Consider the following 21,540-nt stretch of genomic DNA (forward strand, 5'->3'; position numbering starts at 1 on the left):
TACAACTTAAAAAAAAATACATTGCTTACTAAGGAGTTTTTAAACAGAAGGTCCATTTTTTTCCCCTACTTATGTTACTATTAATGGCCTTTAAAAATATTCATACATCAGCTTAAAAAAAGTGTCGCCATGATGGAAGTATTGTGAAGTAAATGCAGATGAATCCATTCTAAGCACCTATCTGCTAGAGACTGAATTGATGTCTTTGTTGGCGAGTCTTTTGACCATCCTCCTATCTCTGTTTAATATATTAACCAAAAACAGGTTATCGTCTTCATTGTTAAACTTAAAAAGTGAGCATGTGTTTGTGATTTAAATATACAGTGTTTCAAGTGACTTTTCAATTGCTCTTTTTCAGATCTGCAAAATATCAAGAAAGTATTAACATGCATTCTAACTTAGAGGGCCGTCTTGGACTCTGTAAGTTACTTCACATAAGCAGACAAACCCTACCATTGTCATACCATACAAACAATTTTAATTGTGTAGTTACAGTCAATAACCACTCCTAATCAGAACATTTCTGCATAAAGAAAATTGTGATACACTTATAAAAACAGCCAGCTGTAACAAAATAGCTGTTTTCATAGCCATAAACTCATAAAAAAGAAATAACACCTTTATACAGAAATTTTATACAGATGTAGCTTTAAAATTGATTGTAAACCAAAGGAAGACACATTGCAAACATCAATTATTTTCACATTAATTGCATAATTTTCTAAGGTGATCTATTAGTTTTATTTACCTAAGCTTATTTGCATGATAGTAAAAATTGCATACAACAATAAGAGTGAAGCTTATAGTATGAATTGCTTGGATAACATAGAGCACTTTTTATAGGCAACTGTGTAAAGCACATTTTATCTATTTAAAACTTTTAAGACACTTTGTTTTACTGCCCATCAAAATACATTTATAAATAGAAAAGAATCAGTATGGTAACGAGAAGCAATTTTACATTTAACGGAAACTTCCAAAAAATTAATTACAACATGATGCTGCAGGATCTACAAATAAATAATGAGGACTAAACTGTGTTTCACATTTTCTTTTCATTTTTTAAAAAATCATGTAACAATGAGAATGAAAAAAAAATTACAGTGAACTTTTATTTCCAAAATAAAAACAAATTTGAATTACGGCAGTGCCATATAATACAAGGCATTTGTTGGCATATGTCATCTTTAAACTGCATTCCACAGTCTATAGTTCTTTTGTAACATACAATAGAGTAACAAACTCTTTTTTTCTTTTTTTTTTTTAAACGAGGGGCGAGTTTCCAAAGATCAGTGTGAAGTGTTACAGAAATAATTAAAGGAAGGAAATAATAATCACAGAAGTTATAATGCTTGTTTGAGGCTCCAGAATAATAATTAAAAAAAAAAAATCACTGGTATCATGCTTACGGGGTACACACCTGGGTGTGTTCCGTGAACACAAATTTTCATTTTTAATACCAAACAATCCGATGCTTCACCTGGGGCTGCCAAGCAGTTTGTAAAAGAGAGCAAAACGCTTAGTGCAGTCTGTATCATCCTTTCTCGACTTTCCTGTTTGTGCAAGTTTCTGAAGATTCATTGGCCAAACAATGGACAACAAGGTTTGCTGAGCGAGTACAGGGTGGACCTTCCGTGTCGTTAGTCAATTTCACTGGTGCTGATGGAGGAAAAGAAGACTTTCATCTCAGTCTTTGACGTCGGCGTTAATGTCTGTGTTCCCTTCCACCGCCAGCTCGTCTTCTAGTTTCACCGAGAAAAGGGTGTTAGCATTTTTGTCTTGGACACTCTCCTCCAAATCCTTAAGCAACTCCTCTTCCTTGTACTCGGCCACGTCCACCTCCAGGCCCGAGTTGTCCTTCAGCTTGCCGTGATGTTTGAGATAGTACCGCTGGTTCTGAAAGAATTTGATGATGGTGTACTTGGGCAGGTCCAGCTGAGCGGACAGAGTCTGGATGGCCTCCTCGTCCGGGTACAGGCCCACGTCCTGAATGAAACTCTGCAGGATGCCCAGCGCCTCCACCGAGATCTTGGTCCGCGGCCGCACCTTCTGCCGGCTCTCGTCCTCCGCCTCGGCGGGCGCGGCCACGGTGGGCTGCCGCGGGGGTAGCCGGGGCCCGGCCGGAGGCTGCTGCACCTGCGCCTGCGCGGGGGGCGGCGCCGGCTGCGGCTGCGCCTGCGGCTGCTGCAGGAAAGAAACAAGCACAGGGTCAGCGGCGTTCTTGGCCACTGCGCATGCGGCCTCCCAACGAGCGAGCACATGGTCAGGGATCCCACATGCACCTGGCCTGGACCGGGACGGGGACAGGGATCCTGGGCGGAAAGGCAAGCCAGCTAAATGGTCCACAGTACTAGGAAGAAAATCAAAATGATCACCAGAAAGGGTGGAATTAAGAGGGCTTGGGGGGGCTCCTGGGCTTCCTCATCAGAGGTTAGGCTAGCTCACGGTGGCCGGAACTCGGCGCTCTGAAAATGTGAGCCATAAACTTCACCAGAAGGATACGCATCAGAGGCGAAGACAGCAAAGCAAATTATGATATCAATAATTGACAAAGATTTTAAATGAAGATTGGGAAGTAAGGATTTCAAAGGCATTTTCGAAAGGTGAGCTGTGGAGACGTGGGGAAGGAAATGAGTGTTTTGTCCCATTTCATTGGATGGGTAAAACGTTGAGCAAGCATACGCATACAAAGTCTTATTTTCGTTGCAAATAAAATGGGTAAGCCTCTGGTCTTCTGCAGCACAGCCCTTGTGAATCCAAAGGGTTTTTGAGATTCTCACGTGTGAATGTCCTACTAGGCAGTTTCAATCTAACAGACACACAGATTTCTTACAAAATTGCACTGGGCTGACACTGCAAGTTTTTTTCTTACCAACAAATAAAGGTTCCATCCATCCCACAATGGCTAGCAAATTGTTTTATCTATACTAAACTCATATGTGATTAGGATTTAAATTTAGTGTATACACTTTTTCATAATTAGTATCTGTATATGTGCTGTAATTTCCATACACAATCATACATAACAAACGTGTGACACATGCACATAATATATACACTCCATATCCAAGATTCTTAGCAAGGCAAATCAACCCGAGGAAGCCCAAAATTCTAGAACATTTGTACTGTGCCCTAGGCATTTCCTTAATCCTCCTAAGAAGCAATTTTATTAAAAACAATTTACATTTTCAAACAAGTACTATCTTTTTAACTTAACACATATCTTTTTTGTTTTTGTTTTTGCTAAACAGTAAGTTTTTCAGGCTTTCACGATTATTTTAGTGCTTGATATCCTAAGGGATTCTCTTTTTCAATTTAACTTTTATAGTCAAAGGTTTTTTTCCCTTAGTGGATGCATAACGCTATTATTGTGTACATATGTGTATGTGTGTGTATTCCTCCCCTTCCCGCGGCCCCTCCCCCCCAATAGCAATACCAAGAAATAATATACAGGTGATTCAACAAAGAGAGCATAGAATTTTAGGACTATGGAAGGCAATGGCATTCTCCCTGAAAGGGGAAAGCTAAAAGCGTCCCCTTATATTTAACACAAATAATTTGTACAGCTCAAGTTCAATTTCAACACACTTCCTAAGCAACGGAGGCCAACAACGACCTGGACCCAGAGCTTCCCAATCTGAATTCACTGGGGATGAATTTAGTGGATCCACTCAGTGGATGAGTGGAGACAGGTCGCGGGATGTGACAAGCTGAGCCCGAGGCTGACTCTGCCGGCACAGGGATCTTCGGCCAATGCCACGGTTAGCACGGCCTTTGCAAGGTTGAGCATCCTGACCAAGAGAGCAGGTCTTGGCACCACCCTCTCTGTGTGTCCCTCTCTTGCTGGCATAGGTTAACTTGTGCCTGGCTCACCTGCGGAGCAGCACTGCGCCACGGTGCAGGGGTTGGCAGGCCTGGCAAGAAAACGCCTCTAGACTCTCCTTTCCCAGGGGTCTTGGGAGAGGGGCTCTAAAGGAAAGACAGACAAACGTGACTCACCCCTAACCTGTGCTCCCTAAGGCTGTGAGGATAGAGCTACAAAGTGAAGGCAGGGCCAGGGAGTCAGAAGCCAGAAGCCAATTTAGTTTCCCTCCCCTCCTCTCTTTTGGACAGAATCCAAGGTATACAGTTGTGATCCAATTAACTTCCTGTACAGAAACAGCAGTCATGCCTTTCCTCGGGGACAGTATTGGTACTCATTAAAAAAGAGGTGGCGTTCTAAAAATTCTGATTTTTTCAAAAGCGACAACAAAATTCTTAAGCTCTCACACAACAAAACAACCCAATTCTAACAAAGACAGACTTGCCAAATAAGTGTAGAAGGGGGTTCCATCGCTTTGGGGGAGGGGAGATGAAAGGAGAGGAACACAATACACATGTTGGAAAACGTGTGTTCGTTTTCCTTTTCTCCCCCTGAGTGAGATGGCAGTGTATTGTTATCTCTTGCTCAGAAGCCTATGTTTAGACTGGTGGAAAGAAGAGAAATGCTCGTTTCCCTGCTAAGTTTAAACCTCTATTTACTGAGTGTTATATTGAATTGGCCAAGGTAAACGAACCTGAATCTGCTCTGCGGGCACGTGGATGATGTGGGGCGGCCGGTCGCCATGGTGATGCACCGCGTTGCTCTCCTGTTCATAAATGGCATCACGTTCAGGCTGAGGGAGACTGAGGAACCTTCGGATCATGGAGAGGTTCTCCCACAGGGTCCTGTTTTCTGGAGAAGGATCTTCTTTCCAGCGTAATAGCTCACACAGCCACCCCTTAGAGACAAGGGCATAACAGGTCAGTTCAGGCTGATGGCAGGGGGAGGTGAAGGGGGGTCGGCTGACATTTTCCATTAGGAGCTAAAAAGGAAGGACCCTGTGAAGTTAACTTTTTTCACAAGCTAAAAACACTCCAGGACTTTCCCTGGTGGCACAGTGGTTAAGAATCGGCCTGCCAATGCAGGGGACACGGGTTAGAGCCCTGGAAGATCTCACATGCCGCGGAGCAACTAAGCCCGTGCGCCACGACTACTGAAGCCCGCGCACCTAGAGCCCGTGCTCCACAAGAGAAGCCACCGTGATGAGAAGCCCGAGCACCGCAACTAGAGAAAGCCCACGTGCAGCAACGAAGACCCAACGCAAATAAAAATAATTAATAAAAATAAAATAAAATACAAACACCCCAATCTGTTAAAAAAATTTTTTTTTAACCTGTTCAGAGAGAATAGCCGTGGCTATCGCAGAAGCGGGCTCTGTTTCTAATACACGTTCAGATTTGCATCTTAAAGGAGGGTCCTATTTTTCAGACTCCAAGGGCAAGACCCATTTACCATGGAGTCTGCAGAATGTGCCAGAGGAGAAAAGCAAAGCTGAGTGTGCTTCCTGTCTGATGAGTGGCCATCTGAGGTTCTGAAGGTATTTAAGAAGGGCTAGGACAGGCTTTTAGAATAATTTTGTTTTCTAAAAGGACTCCCTAAGTTTATAATTTTTGTATTAGAAAGGCAACTCTGTGTGAACATGTGTGTGTGTGTGAGTGTGTAGGAAAGAGAGAGAAAGGACGTGTGCAGTTATGTGAGCAAGAATGTCGTCCAAGGTAAGGCACTGTATTTAGAATGAGCATTAGAAGAATTCTCCAAGACAGAACTTTCCAGAAAGACACCTTGGAGTCCTGCCTGCTGCTATGTACACACATGGTTCATCAAGTGAGCATTTTAATAGAATTCCTGGGCTAAGAGACAAGGAAATGTCCAACGAATGCCAAAACCTGAACCTCTCTGATGCCTCCTAAGGCCCAGTTTCTGATCCTCAGATTCTCAAGAACCGAGTGGTCCAAGAGAGTACGCTGTCTCACATTCTCATGTCTCACATTCTCTAATCATCATCTCAAACCTTCTTTATCTTGGCCGCCATGATGGACACTAAGCAATGGGGTGGATTGCAATGGGGTGGACAGAAAGAGGGAAGAGGTCCCACCCACACCCACTTCACCAGCCAAGGCAACCAGCCCCAGCTGCCGTGCTGCCTGTTGTCGGCCTACAACCATACTCTTTTCTGGACAAATGTCTTGGAGCCATCGCTCCTGGAGATGCCCGGATGCTTACTCCACCCCTCACTAGCCCCTTCACCCTGGGGTGGCCAGTGACTGGCTGACCCACCCTCTTGCCCCACAGTGATGACTCATTCTACCCTTTAGAGATGGCCAGAGATGGCCCTCCCCAACCTTCTTATTGCCTTTCCCCATCAATACGGACTTTACCTGAGACCACATTCTTTCCTGACCCCTTCCACTTTCTTGTCCTCCTGAATGCTGGCCGGGTCCCTCACCACCAAATCATGAGTCCCTGATTCCTTACCTTAGCCTCTGTTTTAGGGAACTCGACCTAAGACAAAGGGGTTTCTTGGAAATTCTAAGTAAATTAGTTGGATGGGAATAGAAAGAGTACAGTTTAGTAGCTGATTTTTAGAACTGGCCAAAGGGAGTTGCTTTTTTGTTGTTGTTACTTCTGGGTGACATCAGAAAATGGTGTGACTTTCCTTTCCTTCTCAAACTGAACCACTGGAGAAATTCTCTTCTAACTGTGGGAAGAAGCAAGGCCTATTCTCCCTTAAATGGCCTATTTGAAACATTTTAAAAGGAAAGATGGAGACTGATAACACTAGCTTCCCAAGGCACACCTACCACCCAGTCAAGGGTGACAGCTGCTAACCCTCATGACATCTACTAGCCTTAACCCTAACTAAGAGGCCTTTGATTCTCCATTCAACACGCTGTTTAATTAAACAAATAATTAACCTACAGACCGTCATGTAATCATGCACTCATTTGATGCTACTGAATGCATAATTCCAGGCTAAGAGAACAGACAGTAAACTGAAGATTTACCTGAAAGAATATTAGCTCAATAAAAAATAAAAGTAATTGTAATGACAGTGTCACTGAACGTGCTTCTCTTCTAACCATGGCACTTCTATGCTTCTTTCTGGAATCATATGGTGACATGTCACATTTTAGCTCTATTTATGTGAATAGAACATTAACTACAAAACTGTATTTGAGTATTTGAAATATTTGAGACCCACTTGCATATGGTGCCCCAGAGATATTTATTTAGCTCTTACTGACAAATATTTGCTCTCTCGATTCAGCCATGAAAATATTTTATATTTTCCTACATCTAAGCTATTTCTTTACACTTTACCTCTATGTTTTGATGCAGGGCAGGTTTTAGATCTGTCTTCCTGAAGGCTTGAATATTAACTATGGTTAAGATCACCCCCCCCAACCCCTGTCTCCATTCTTCAGCTATGGCAATTGACAGGCCGCCATGCCTAAACACAGCAAATTGCTACAATTTTATTTACCATTCAAGAGATGTTAGAAGGTTCATCAAGAACAGAACAGTTTTTTTTTTCCTTTACTTAGCTAGAATTATACTATTGCAATAAGTACTTAACATTGAGCATGTCTTTTTTTTTTTTTTAGCAATAAATGCTTGTAACTAAAAATTGCTAAAAGTTAAATTAAGAACAATTCATGTAAGAAAATCTTCTCAGAGAAAGCTGAAGAACTCCAATAATTTCTCGAATCCTTTTAGAAACTTTTAAAAGTAACACAGAGATCAGTTAGCACTTGCATATATGTGAACAAAAAACAAACATGTGGATCACAGATGTTCTTTGGAAAAGAAAATCATTAGTTCTTTTAAAACGGCTAATAATGATAGTTAATTCCTAAACAATCACACTCATGCTGGTTTCACAAATATTTCAGAAAAAGAGCCCTGACTCATTCAACAAATATTTTGCTCTTATTGTCACTTCTTTGTCTCTATACTTATGAGATGGATTCTTATTTTTATTAATTGCGCATGACTAACATAACATTTCCAGTAGTTTGCTATTAACCTCTGCCCTTAAATAATACTTCTAATTCCTTATCTAAAAATAATGTGATGAATTATAAATCTGAAGCATGTCTCCGCTAGCCTTTCAAGAGACGTGATGATTTTAAGAGACTGAAATCAGATGCTTCTTAGAAAAATATTTAACGGTGCATGCAGCTGGGAACTGTTAGTTCTACAAGGGTATTCCAAAAAACAAAAATGGGGGGAGGAGCGGTGTGCTGTGCGTCGCCCTCAACAAATAACGGAAAACAGATATTCTGACAGGCTAGTTCTTTGTCAGCAGAGAAATCAACTGGCTCATTCCCAATTCACACTGGCAAAAAGAAGATCAATTTATTATGATACCATTTAAACACGTCGGAATATTCTGACGCCCTCAAATCCTATCGATCGAGACTCTATTAATGATGACAGTAATCTGATCTATGTTTTGCAGAAAGTGACGAAAAAAACCAAATGCTTTCCAATTCCCCAATACCTTTTCCTAGGTCGCTTCTCCATAAGCCATATTGTTAGGGCAAATAAAGACAACGATATGTCAGAATACTGGTAATATGTAACAAATAAAAATAATGATTTCCCTATGTACTAGATTGGTTTTTTTAAATGATACATGCATAGATTTACTGGGTGGAGGAGGTGAATAAGGTGCTGCACTTTGTTGCAAAATGTGAACATAATTACCTTTTAAGCCAGGTCTCTGGGACTTAAAATATCATAAGACCCTAGGCGGGGGTAGGGAATTGCTCTGACAATTAAAATTAGATCACAACTGTTCTGAACAGTAGAAAAGACAGGAGACTAACAGCCTTAAAATAATAAGAATGATCTATTCTCAGAAAACTAAAATGGCACAAGGAACAACCTAAACTTTAAATGTAGTAAATTTGCCAAGCAACATTACGCTGAATATAAAGAGGGCAAAATATAAACAGTAGCCACATGTAAATAAATAAGTAAAACTTTCAGGATGTTCCTACTTTTCAAACTGACAAAGTTTAATTTGACACCTTCTGTTCTAAACCCTTTGTTTCTATTCAAAATCACGCCTTGAGCTGTTGCTATCAATCACAGCACTTCCCCTATTACTTAAAAAAACTGGCATGGACCCTGAACAAGCTGAAAATGCCATGCAGATGAATTCTGAGATAATATGTTCAAACCTGTTATATACAACACAAATCCTGTAAAGTTATGTATTGTAAACCTACATTTATTGAGAACTAAAAGTCTTGAATCCATCTGCCACAAAGGAAATACTGTTATGTACTTTATAGGAACCAAGAACCATCTGTAAATGTCTTGCCACTGTAAGCAAGAAAATGGTAAAGATGTTAAACCTCAGACTGTATGAAATCAATAACATTCTTTGGACTGGTTTTGGTTAGGGAATCTATGAAAGACATGGAAGATCAGAGGGGGAGAAAAAGGAAAAGAGAAAATGCAGAACGACTGCCAAACCAGTACTGAAAAAAAGCAAAACAAACTCAATGACAACACAATGGCAATTTATCATGGTCCATGAAACACATGACTGTATGCTCATTTTAAAGGAAAAATTAGCAGTTCTAAACTCAATATTCTAATGATGTGCTTTACCGACAGAATCTTGTTGTACCACATTGAAATAAAAATCCTGGCACCTTCATCTCTCAGCTGCTTAATTTCCACCCAAACTCAATCTCTGATTTCCACTCCACTCTTTTTAGAACAGTTAATTCAAGTCAATTTGCTGCTTCTATCATTTTAACAGATAAGGGGTGCACAGTGATTTTTAACTGAGTCAGGAAAGCAACCTCGTTTCACGAATGAATTTATTGTACCTAGGAAGCCTCACACACGTAAGAGGAGAACCCTTACAAGGCCTGGTCTGTGACAGAGCTGGGAGCACGTAACACAACTAGTTTTCCAGGGGAAAAGAGACTTCAGTGTTCTCTGAGAGAAAAAACAGAGTCACTTAATACAATATACAGATATGTATATATGATTGTTACGTACATATACATTTTAAACCCAAGAGCTACAAAAAGAGAAAGAAAAATGACAAATAATTCTCCCTGCAACTAAGAAGGAAAAAACATTAAAAAAAAAACAAACCAGAACGGGTAATTTGAGTTCTAGAAAGCAAAACATTTCAGAGTCTGTATTTATTCTCCCACCCCTTACCCTCATCTTTCATGTGTTATTTGCAGAAGTATTTTGTTCCAATCTCTGGGGCATATAGTATAATAATATATGATATTAAAAGAAATCAATCTGAATAGGGAGGTATTTGATACAAACATTCTAGTGGAAAGCATGAATTACAGTTTAGCAAGTAGTAGGAATAGGATTAAGTACATGATCCATTAAATAGTACTTCTCACACAAAAAAATTCCAGTATTGTAGACTAAACTACTACACCAGGCATTTTGAATGAGTACATTTTCAACAACGACTAACTAGAGAGCTAGCAATTTACCATTCAGCAAATAATTTTCTACTTTTAAAAGAATCTGTTACTTATGCTAATGAAGACAGTTTTCAATTTGCCCACAAACATGCTAAGAGAGGGTAATTTTTTCTTTTTTAAATTTACAAAGTTATCTGTGCTCATGGGTAATTTCATATCAATGTTCTATAAGCTGGGGTGGGGGGGGAAATGGGTTCTAACTGTCAGAACTACTGAATCTTTTACCCCAACGTAAAGGTTGAAAGATATCACAAAAGATGCAAAGTGACTAATGATGTTTTAAACCACCCCTTGAATGTTCCAGAAGGGTTCCATTTCCACCCTTTTTGTGCTTTATATACACTCTGCCTCAAATATAGTATTAAAACATATTACTTCTTCCATGCCCCTAATGCAGAGACACACAAGGCCTGATGGGGGTACAGTCCCACTTCCGGGTGTGAGGTCTGCATCCTTCCTTCACACACCAACTTGAAACCTTTTTTTTCAAGAACAATCCTAACACTTTGAACAGTGAGAAACAAAACAGCGGCAAAGCACTACTGAAAGCATTTTCAATTATTTACTAGGTTAAAAGGGTGAAATGATACTTTAAATACATCAGATTTCATCGTCTGGGCCATTTTTTGGTGGCAAAGTGGTATTGATCTTTCCAAATGCTGAAAATTAACTATTTTCCAGAAGGTCATTATTTGATTAAAGGCATTAAAGTTGAGGGCAAAGAAGCGATGCACTTTTTTCTCCCCATTCAAATCATCATATAATTTAATAAAAACCATCCCATCATGTCCTGTAATAAAAACGCTTATCTTAAGATATTGTTCTTTACCTAACATATTAACCTTTAAATGTTATGAAGTTCTTGAGGAGAAAAACCTTTGCTAAAGCAGATTATTCTATAACATAATGAGAGGTCCCCACCATTAACATTAATAAAGATACATGTTCTCTATGGAATTAGCAGGAAATACATGGATCTTCCTTCCCAGTTTACTAATATCTACTTTGTGTAAAGAGAATTCCAGCAGGCACTACAAGTAACTTTCTCCTGCTAACATTGGTTGGATTCAAGAAAACATGGGAAATAAATTTGAACAGAGGCGCAGCAATAAACGCATCTGCCATTCAAAAAGTAGCACATTATACTCACTTTATTCAAAGATGGGCTTTAAAAAGAAACCTACTTAAATGGAACATATGTATACGGGTGTGTATTCCCAAATATATTTTATTTTCAAGGTGTGGTTTCTGATGCTTGTATTTTTGCTGGGGGGAACAAACCCTAATCATACTAGTTTTTTAAATTATTACTATTTTAAATGTCTAAACTGTTACTGTTTTAAACTCTCTCCAGACTCTATAGTTTATTTAAGGGACTCAATATCTTAGCCAAAAATCCGCGGGTTTCCATACTGCGGTAGTAATAGGAAATAAAATGGCTACCCATAAATTTCCCACTTGAGTAAATTTTTGCCACTTTGTCTTTAAGAGGTTAAGCGCATCTAGCAGAGTTTCTGGAGGTTTGGCATTTGCGAAAAGAAATGTTTCTACAATCTAGGGGAAGCTCACATTAAAAGTCAGTGAATTTAGAAGGAATATTCAGAACCACTGGTAAATGATTTTTAGTTTTCAATTTTGCTTAAAATTTAACCAAGCCAAAAAAAAAAAAAAAAAGACATCATTTGTTTTCTGTGGTTTGATTGTTCACCTCTTTTTTACCTTCTCAAAGCCACTGACTTGAGGGAACACGTAAATATGGTGTTTTGTTTCTTTTCCTATAGATTGTTTGGTGCGTAACAAGATTATCAGATGGCCAGGGTAGATAAAAACATAAAGATGGTTCTCACTTAAGACTGTCAGGAAAGTTTTAAAGAATATTTTCAAGAAGAATCTGAGGAGAAAAAGGAGGACTGAAGATAAAACTATGAAATTCTAGACAACATATTAAACTAGCTGGCAAGAAGATAATCTCTTAATTCGACTGAAACAGAGAATTTCCAAAGAAAGCCTTCATTTTACTTTAAAAAAAGTATATTTGGAAGATATCTAATTTAAAGATTATTTTTTCATAGGCTTCAAAGCTGCTTTCAGGATGGTTTCTTCAAAGTTTAAATGAAACAAATAAAAATCTGGCTTACCTGTCTGATACTTGAATACAGACTTTGAAAAAGAATGTTTTTCCCTCTCAATCCAGGATGTATTTTTGACATTACATAAGTTTCAGTGATATGGTTTGGCTCTTGTCTAACATTTATACTCTCTGTCTTAAAAATCTTAAGGGAGGGGAGGGGTAAATTAGGAGTTTGAGATTAACATGGACACACTACTATATACAAAATAGATAACCAACAAGGACCTACTGTATAGCACAGGGAACTATACTTAGTATCTTGTAATAACCTATAATGGAAACAAATCTGAAAAAAGAATAGATATATTGATATTAAACTGAACACTCTGCTGTACACTTGAAACACAACATTGTAAATTAACTATACTTCAGTTTAAAAAAATCCAAAAAAATAAAATACCGCATCTGTTTGTTTAAAAAAAAAATCTTAAGTTCTTATTCTCTCCTCATTCTTCATAGCAAGGTGTCATTAAAAGACAGAAAACACCATATCCCTAAGGTTCATGCTGTAATACTTGCATCAATTTTCACCTCTGTTTCTACCATAAAGAATCATCTTCTCCTTTCCATTCTGCCCACCACTGACTTGTCAGCGCTGGGGTACATTTTCCTTGAATGATGCTCTTAGGTACCAAACACTTTTTAATTATGTCCAATGGACAATTATCTTAATTTCTGAACAAAACAGCCTTTAAGTAATCACTCCTTTTCCTCTCTTAACTTAGGGGAAAGTGTATACCAATGATGACTAGAGCTTTGGGGAAGAATGAGAAAACAAGGGTTATCATAGAGAGTTGTGACCCCTACAAGAAGCAAATAAATACGATGCTTGACTTGGTCTGTGGAACTTCCTGATAGGTAAATACACAGGTTTAATTAAGCTTTCTTGAATCCCCTTAGTCCTTTTGAGATGCCCTTGGAAAGGGAGGCTGGGATGAAAACCACTGCTCTGGTCTTTGCCTTCAAACTACCCAAGGTTATCCCACTGCTCAAAATGACCTTCAAAGCTTCCCAAGAGAGAGAAAAAGGTCATCCTCCCTAGAGGTCACTGAAGGTTCCTTCAATCACACTTAGGTCCTAATTCATCGGACCATTTATTAACTGTTGCCCATTTCCCCACATTCTACTCTCATTCTCTATACTGTTCTCTCGAACAGGAAAGCGCTCTCCCCTTTTTTTCTGCCCACCCGAATACTAACGGTCCTTCCAGTTACTCTCAACTACCTCAGTATACCAGTTAAGGGTTACATTCTGTTATAGGCATTTACGTATGCAACCTTGAGCAAATTACCTCTCTGAGCCCCAGATCTTCCTCTACAAAGTGCAGATGATAATGGTACTCATCTCACAAGACTGTGGCTGGTACAAATGAAACAGGATATGTTTAGCCCAGTGCCTGGTCAGTGATAATTACAAAAAGGTGTGATGGACTTAACCAAAAGCATTTCCCTTAAATGGCTCACAGTACATTCGGGAAGAGGCGACATTCAAAAATAACTACTAGAGCAAAGCAGTATGCGGTGAAGGTCAGTGAGGGGCAGACATCCAGTGGGAACCAAGAGGATAGGAAGAAGAGATCCACTGGGGTGGTCAAGGAAGTCTTTGTTGATGTAGAGTCATGTTGGTTTGGCTTTTAAGAATGGGCAATATTTAGAGTGGGAAGAATAATGAAAAAAAAAAAGATGAATTAGCAATATGCTAGGAAAAATAGGTAGACTAGTTGCTTTGGAATCCATTCTTTCGTCATTGCTTTTTACCATACTTTCTTGAGGATGCAACTTAATTACTATGACTTCGTCTCGTCTTTATAATGTGCTTCTAAGATCTATATGTTAAGAAAGCCTGGATTTACATTTTAACACCTATTCTACTACTGACTAGCCCTGTAACTTTGGTCAAGTTCCTTGAGTTCTCTACACCTCAATTTTCTCCTCTGTAAAATGGGGGTAATGTTACCACCACTCACAGTGTTGTAAGAATTAGTGAGATAATTCATGCAAGGGGCTTGGCGCACAGTAACAGTATGATGAATGTCAGCTGTTATTATTTTTATTATTTTGTCATTATCACAAAGATAATGCAAAGGAATGTGAGCTATCTAGGGAGATAATGAAAATAATTCAGCTACCACATCCCAACCTGAACCCACTATCTTCCTCCCACAAACGAGGCTCTGCCTATATATACTCAATTAACAGCATCACCACTCACCCAGTCACCTGGGCTGAAAGGCTGTGATTTGAAGTATAAATTGGTATATACTTTCTGAAGCGCAAGGTGGAAATGTTTGAATGTAGAAATGACTAGCAATTTCCTTTAAAACACAAATGCCTTTCCTGATCCAATAATTCTACTTCTGAGAATTAATCATAAGGAAATAATAAAGATGTATACAAATATTTAACCATAATAATGTTCACATTAGCATTATCTGTGACAGCAAAAGTTGAATACAACTTGAATATACCTCAATAGGGAATTAACAGGTGGGTATAGCATATGAATGAATGAAAGGCATATATATACACACACATGTGCACGCACGTATATGTGTATACATATGTGATATGCATACATACATGCATACACACATACACGTATGTGTGTATGCAAAGAACATAAATCAGGTTATCGCTACTTAATTAGGATTATGGTTAGTTCTTTCCTCCTTTATGCTTGCATTAAATTTTTTTTTTCTAGTTTGGCTAGTACTGTTTTTTAATAATAAAAAAAAACATAGCAAATGGCTTCAATTTAAAAATATGACTTTTCTTCTTTGCTTCCTCCATAAGCGAACAATCATGAATTCCCATCAATTCTACTCCTTCAGAAGGCGTCTTGAATTTGTTCCTTCTTTTCCATTCCTACTGCTCTGGTTCAGGCCCTCAGCATTTCTTCCGCGAACTAAGGCTGATGGGTTTCTTTATTCCAATCCACCCCCATCTCTGTTACCTGAGTTACATTTATCATAAACAAATGTCAGTGCAAAGAGCCCCCTGAGCAGCATACTCCACACTTTCCTTCACCCAAGGGGCTTGGAGACGCTTTAAGGCTCACACTTGAATGAGTGAGTGTAAAAATATAGCAAAAGATTTCCTGCAACACTGAAGCAGCAGTAAGCTGGGGGATCAGAGGAAAATACAAAAACGGCACAGTCTGGGACATTTAGTTAGTGGCAAAAAACTGTATACACCTCTACAATTCCTGAGGGCATTGTGTATTGTAGCAAAGTCCAACAACTTACATTCATAATAACGTTGCATTTCAAAGGAATAAGATTCAAAGCGAGCTGAGCCTAGTAGGTGTAAGAGGCAGAGAAGCACTATTAAAGGCTTCTATCAAAGGCAAATACATTAGACTGTTTAAAGCAGAAGCTTCCTGGGAAACTTACCTTTTCCCAAATCCCCTGACCCAATAAATATGTGCTTATACTGTAATATTATGAAGCAAATTTCTTATCATGTTGCATTCTTAAGTCACTATGAAAAATTTACAATATTTATTCTTCTCTTCAAAGTTATGATGATCACTAAGAAAAACTGTTGCTGAATATCTGTATATGCCATGTGCAAAAAAAAAACTATAAAAATATGAACCTATAAAATGAATAATTTTTAGGTTATGATTGCCTCGATACACTGGTTTGTCTGCTGACAAAAATAATCTATTGTCAGTTTAATTTAAACAAATATTTCTGCCACTGCATTTTTAATTGATTTATATAAAACTTTTCAATATTGCAGATATCTCCTCAGATGAGCTATACTTTCCATTATGCATATTGAGGGGCTGGGAATTAAAAATTTAAATCTTCCCTCTATGATATTCTAGGAGAGATAACAAAAGAATTTTTAAAACCAGGGGAAGGCAATTCGGGATTGTAAAAGTTATGGGACTCATATCTTAGAAGAACAATCAAACGGGCAGGGTCATTACAAGCTCCCAAGTTGCTTATGATTTTGCTGATAAAGTAACACTCATTTTGTGGCCAAAAACCTCATCATTTTACCCATTATGCAAACCGACTCATCAGAAGTCGGCTTAATTGAGGGACTCAAATTTTGGGATTCACAAGTAGGCTTTAAAAAAAGAAAGCGTAAATATTTCTAGAAGCACCGTGGGGGTCCCAGTGATAATGGCCAGGTTAGACATTTACCAATGAAAGGAGACAAGGGAGGCTGGGTCACTCAGGCCAGCAGCTGCACCTCACAACCACTGGTCCTGTGTTACAGTGGGGAGAGCAAGTCCAGAGAGGGGCCCGGGGCAGAAGGACAGGGGTGGAGACTGGCCCTATCTTGTCTTTCTGAGAACAGGGTCCCCCGCTGGGACTACCTGAGGAATGCGCCCACTTTTGTGAGGGCAAAATTGTGATCAGATGAATTTGCTTCTGAATCATTCCACCCTTCTACAAAAAACTAGAAAGCGCCATCTACGTGCCATCTACTGTGAGGCTAAGAGATGCGGGGACAGACGTAAGAGGGAATTATTTCTCCCAGCCACTGACTGTCCAGTGAGGTAAGAACAGATTGAACTTCATGTGTAAGCTGATAGCAAAGGTGTAGCTTGACTGGCAAAAAGTTTCCAGCCTAAGGGCAAAGGTACTCTCTCCTCGAATTCCAGCACTATATGCGGGGGCATCAGAACGCTGGAGCAAGGTTGCCTGTAAGGTTCTTGTTGTTGTTTGCAATGTCATTGCAATGATCTGATCATAAACCCCGCTTACATGCTCTGGAGTGAAGGGCACTTGAAAAATAAGCATCGAAAAAGTAATAAACAAATAACAATTCTTTCCCGGGCAAATTCAAGAATTCCTCAGCTAGCATGTTAAAAAAACATATAATTTTTTTCTTCCAACACACAACTTGTCTAATCATTGGTCTCATCTCTTTTGCGCCATGGACCCTCCTGGCAGTCTGGTAAAGCCCACTGTTTTCAGAACAATGTTTTTATGTGCCTGAAATAAAATGCATAAAATTACGAAGAAAACCAACTGTACTGAAATACAGTCATCCAAATTGTATCATACAGTAATGTATGTGCTTCTTTATTAACGTACCAAATAGCAAGATCTAGGAAGAGATCTAATAACTACCGTAATTTCAGAGGGATGAGCAAAAATAGTATTTTGAGATATCTGCAATAAAAATGTGATATGAAAATATTTGTGATTTTTTTTTTTTTTTTTTTTTTTGCGGTACGCGGGCCTCTCACTGTTGTGGCCTCTCCCGTTGCGGAGCACAGGCTCCGGACGCGCAGGCTCAGCGGCCGTGGCTCACGGACCCAGCCGCTCCGTGGCATGTGGGATCTTCCCGGACCGGGGCACGAACCCGTGTCCCCTGCATCGGCAGGCGGACCCCCAACCACTGCGCCACCAGGGAAGCCCAATATTTGTGATTTTTATTGGTGACAAATTCATAGGTATTGCTAATACTACTGTGACTTGTTGCCTATGTTGATAATTAAATAAAATGTCAAATTTCAGTAAGACATTAGTGAAAATAAAGTTTTTTTATTCTATTCCAGTTCATGCATGGACCCCCTGGGGGAAGATGGGACAGAGGTTAAGAACTCCTGAAGAGGGTGCCCCCTCCAATATATATGTGTCTGTATACATACATAGATACATACACGTATATATTTCAAATATTATTCCAGAACTATCTTATATAAGCTCCTAGTAGATTACAAAACTTTGGTATTTATAAGTTCTTGGAACAGATCTGCTTATCATGTTTGTTTGTTTGTTTGTTGCCACTAAAGGACCATGCCTCTTAGAGATGGGTTGGAGGGAAAGAGTTAATCACTAGTTAATGGTTCCTCCCGGACTGCATCCTGAGGAGGCCCAGCTTTCCACCAGGGGTGTTTCAGCAGTGCTGTACGTAGGGTGGGGTGTTGATGAGAACACTCCGCCCCCAACCAATCCTCAAGTCAATCAGAACGGGGGAAGACTTTTATCCCATTTACGTATTTCAGTTCTGGATGAGCTTTTGTTCATAAAACAGTAGTTTTACAGTTTGAAATTTCTTGATTGACAATTGCACTAGCACATATATATACCTCACTGTTTTTCCCTGGTCCTGTTACAAACTCAGTAAATGGGTTTACCACCTCTGAATAAAGAAAGCATCCATACCCTGACTTAGTTAACCAACGTCCTACCACCCCAAGAACTATAAAGGTAAGCAAGATTAGTAGAGTATCCTTTGAGAAATGTCTGGATGTGCCAGGAGAGGAACACTATCAATTTTCCAAAGACACCTGGGTTTCCCAAATAGAAGAGGATAAAGTAGCAGGGCAGATACAGGATGGAGGTGGGGAAAGGAATGGAATTAAGGCAGGTCCTTGCTTGTGGAGGTAGAGGGGGGAAGGCTTACAAATCAAACAATGGTTGTTCTTTCCTCTCATCACCTCTTCAAAGAGCAAACGGTCACAAAGGACACGCCTTTAAGATTTGAAAACAGGGCAGAAGGAAGCTAGTCAAAGGATTAAAGAAAGAAAAGAAAGTGAGTAGGAAAGAGGGTAAAGGAAGTGGGGATAGGTAGAAAATGAGCACATAGCCATCTCATCACTTTATATTATATATAACGCGATGCTAAGTTTATCCAAAAATATAAACACAATTTTCTGCCTAGAAATTAAGCTTGATGGATAAGGCTTTAGTCCTCATGGTTACCCAGGGTCCAAGTTATTTAGTCTCTTTAATCAAAATACTAAAATAAAATCACTACCCATTAGGCTATTACCCTTCCCCCAATCTCCAAACACACAAGCAAAAATTAATTGCAAGCCCGGAAGAAAGAAGGCAATTTAGACAGTAACAGCTTGGCATGGACTGAGCTGGATTTCCTAATAGCATTTGTCTGTTTGTGAATGTATATTTTATTTATAGCCTTCACTTTCTTGACCGTATTGAAAGTAATTTATTTTTACCTAATCTGCATTGCATTTAAACCACCAAATACTCCATCAATGAACCAGCCAAGTAACACCCTGACAAGTAGCCCAGTGTTGGTACCAGGAGTAAAATGGGTAAACATTTAAAGGACACACTTGGGGACGGGCACTCCTCAGCAGCTATTACACGCTTGCTACAGGTACCAAATGACAAACTGCAAATATGGGCTTCAAGATATTCCTTCACATCAGCAGCCATTCCCTGCTTCTTCCTCCTGGTTTACTCTCCATTTCACGAACCTCTTCCAAACCTGTGATTTCTCACGGACTGAGTCTATTTTTTCCTCTCTGATGTGCTATCCTGCCTCTGAAGAACTTGCATTAATCCCCCAAAATGAGAAGTTAAAGGTGGACTTTCAGGCATCAGTTAAAAACCCAAAAAAGACATGTTAAAGGGGGAAACTCTTTAGCTATCTCTAAGTCATGTGGTGTTGGCAACCACTACCTCACCACGTAGTAAGCCAAGCCCACGCCCAACTGAATGAAGCTCAGCTCCTCTCTATAGTGTCCTGACTTTGCTACGTCCCTGATGAGAGAGGGGGATCTTCCAGTTTTCTAGCAACGAGTTGCAGATGAGATCATTATCAATCTTGAGCTCATCTCACACTGTGTAACATGGAGTTCATACCCTGGATTGCAAACAATCAGTTCTCCTCACTATATGCCACTCATAAATAACCCTTTTGGGCTACAGACCTCAAAATAGCACTTTGTCCCCACAAACTAAGCCCTTCCATTATTCAAAACCTTGCCTCCTTTGTGACTCATTCCCAGACTAACACACCTGTCAGCAGGACCTTCCGTCAAAATAGCATCCTTTTTCACACTTCTGCACCTGTTTCAGCAACAAACTCACAGAACCTGGAACTGCCTGGGACATTACAGAGTCCGACCCAATCTATGTCACCTTCCTGAAGGGAAAGTTAGAAGCCTGAAAGGTCAAGCAACTTGCCCAGGGAAATCCACAACATGGTAGACAGGAAATTGGGACCCCCACCCCCCACTCTTTGCCAATCCTCAATGCTTTCTCTGAAAGATGCAGTTTATGTACAAGTTCTTATATAAACCACGTGTGACTTTATGGACAATCCTATTTCTCATGTAGATAATCAGGAACCATGCCCTCCCCTTCCTTTCAGCTTGGAATAAAAATGTGAGCTACACTAACAGACGATATTGATGACTTCGACAATGCTGATGAAAAATGCAGTGGGTCCAAAAGAAAAGAGCAGAAAGTATTCAAAGAAACTAATTCTCCTTCCTGTACATTTTCCTAAGGATCTGAGAGCAGTGGAGAAGAGCGACTGCAGAGTGGCTGAAAAAGATGGACTGAGCTGAAAGGCAGGATCAAGTTTATAAATTCCTTTTCAACCGAATCTTCACCGGCACTTGCTAACAGATTACATGAAAACTGTCCTTTTGTTAGACGGGGACCCAGCAGGGTCCGTAAAGAAAATTACAATATTTTCCTTGAATAATGAGATTCTTGTAGTCTCATTAAATTTAATGGAAAGACATGCTCTTCCCTCATACTCAAAATATTGAATATTCTCAAACTTCACACATACCCCAGCATCCCTAAACAGCAATTCTTTTTTTTTTTTGGTTCTCTTTCATCTTTCCTTTTGTATCTACAGGTGTGCTTAGACACAAAGATAATCCTAACACATGAAAACTAAAGTTTGCAAATGTGGAAAGCTAGGGATGATTTTTCAGGTTATAAATGAAATCTTTCACTTGCAAAAAAAACAAGGCAAGTTTCCTTTAAGTGGCGAGTGTTACCAATGACTGCAAAATGTGATTCAATTTGCATGCTGACTAACCTATCTTGAAGTAGCTATGCAAAATCTTCAGGGTCATTAAAGCAAGGGCAGGAGCAATGAAGTCATAAGCTGTACTTTTTTTTAACCTCTACTTTTCTTATTTCTTGGACTCATTCCCATACAACTATATGTATCAAACCTCTTCTTGGGAATCCTAAATAAAAAGTGACAGCAAGCCATTGTGGGTGGATCTCACTGATTAGTAATGGGTGCTTTCACTTCTGTGCTAAGAAGGATTCTGAGGTTATATCTGTACGCAACAGTGATGTGACAGGTGATGTGAGGCTTGAA

The 21,540-nt window shown here is 39.5% G+C and overlaps 1 protein-coding gene across 3 annotated transcripts in view; it reads right to left on the bottom strand.

Annotated features, from left to right (window-relative positions):
* Positions 1-455: 455 nt before the first annotated feature.
* SATB1 (SATB homeobox 1) overlaps positions 456-21,540 on the bottom strand; it is a 99,457-nt gene continuing 78,372 nt past the window's right edge. For all 3 annotated transcript variants that reach the window (XM_060011531.1, XM_060011529.1, XM_060011528.1), the window contains exons 10-11: positions 4,557-4,760; positions 456-2,184 (exon numbers count right to left, since the gene is read on the bottom strand). In XM_060011531.1, the coding sequence (XP_059867514.1) occupies positions 1,687-2,184; positions 4,557-4,760 (702 nt within the window). In that variant the 3' untranslated portion in view covers positions 456-1,686. The remainder of the gene's footprint in view (positions 2,185-4,556; positions 4,761-21,540) is intronic.

The sequence above is a fragment of the Delphinus delphis genome, chromosome 4 (genome assembly GCF_949987515.2).
Source record: "Delphinus delphis chromosome 4, mDelDel1.2, whole genome shotgun sequence".
In the NCBI taxonomy this organism is placed as follows: Eukaryota; Metazoa; Chordata; class Mammalia; order Artiodactyla; family Delphinidae; genus Delphinus; species Delphinus delphis.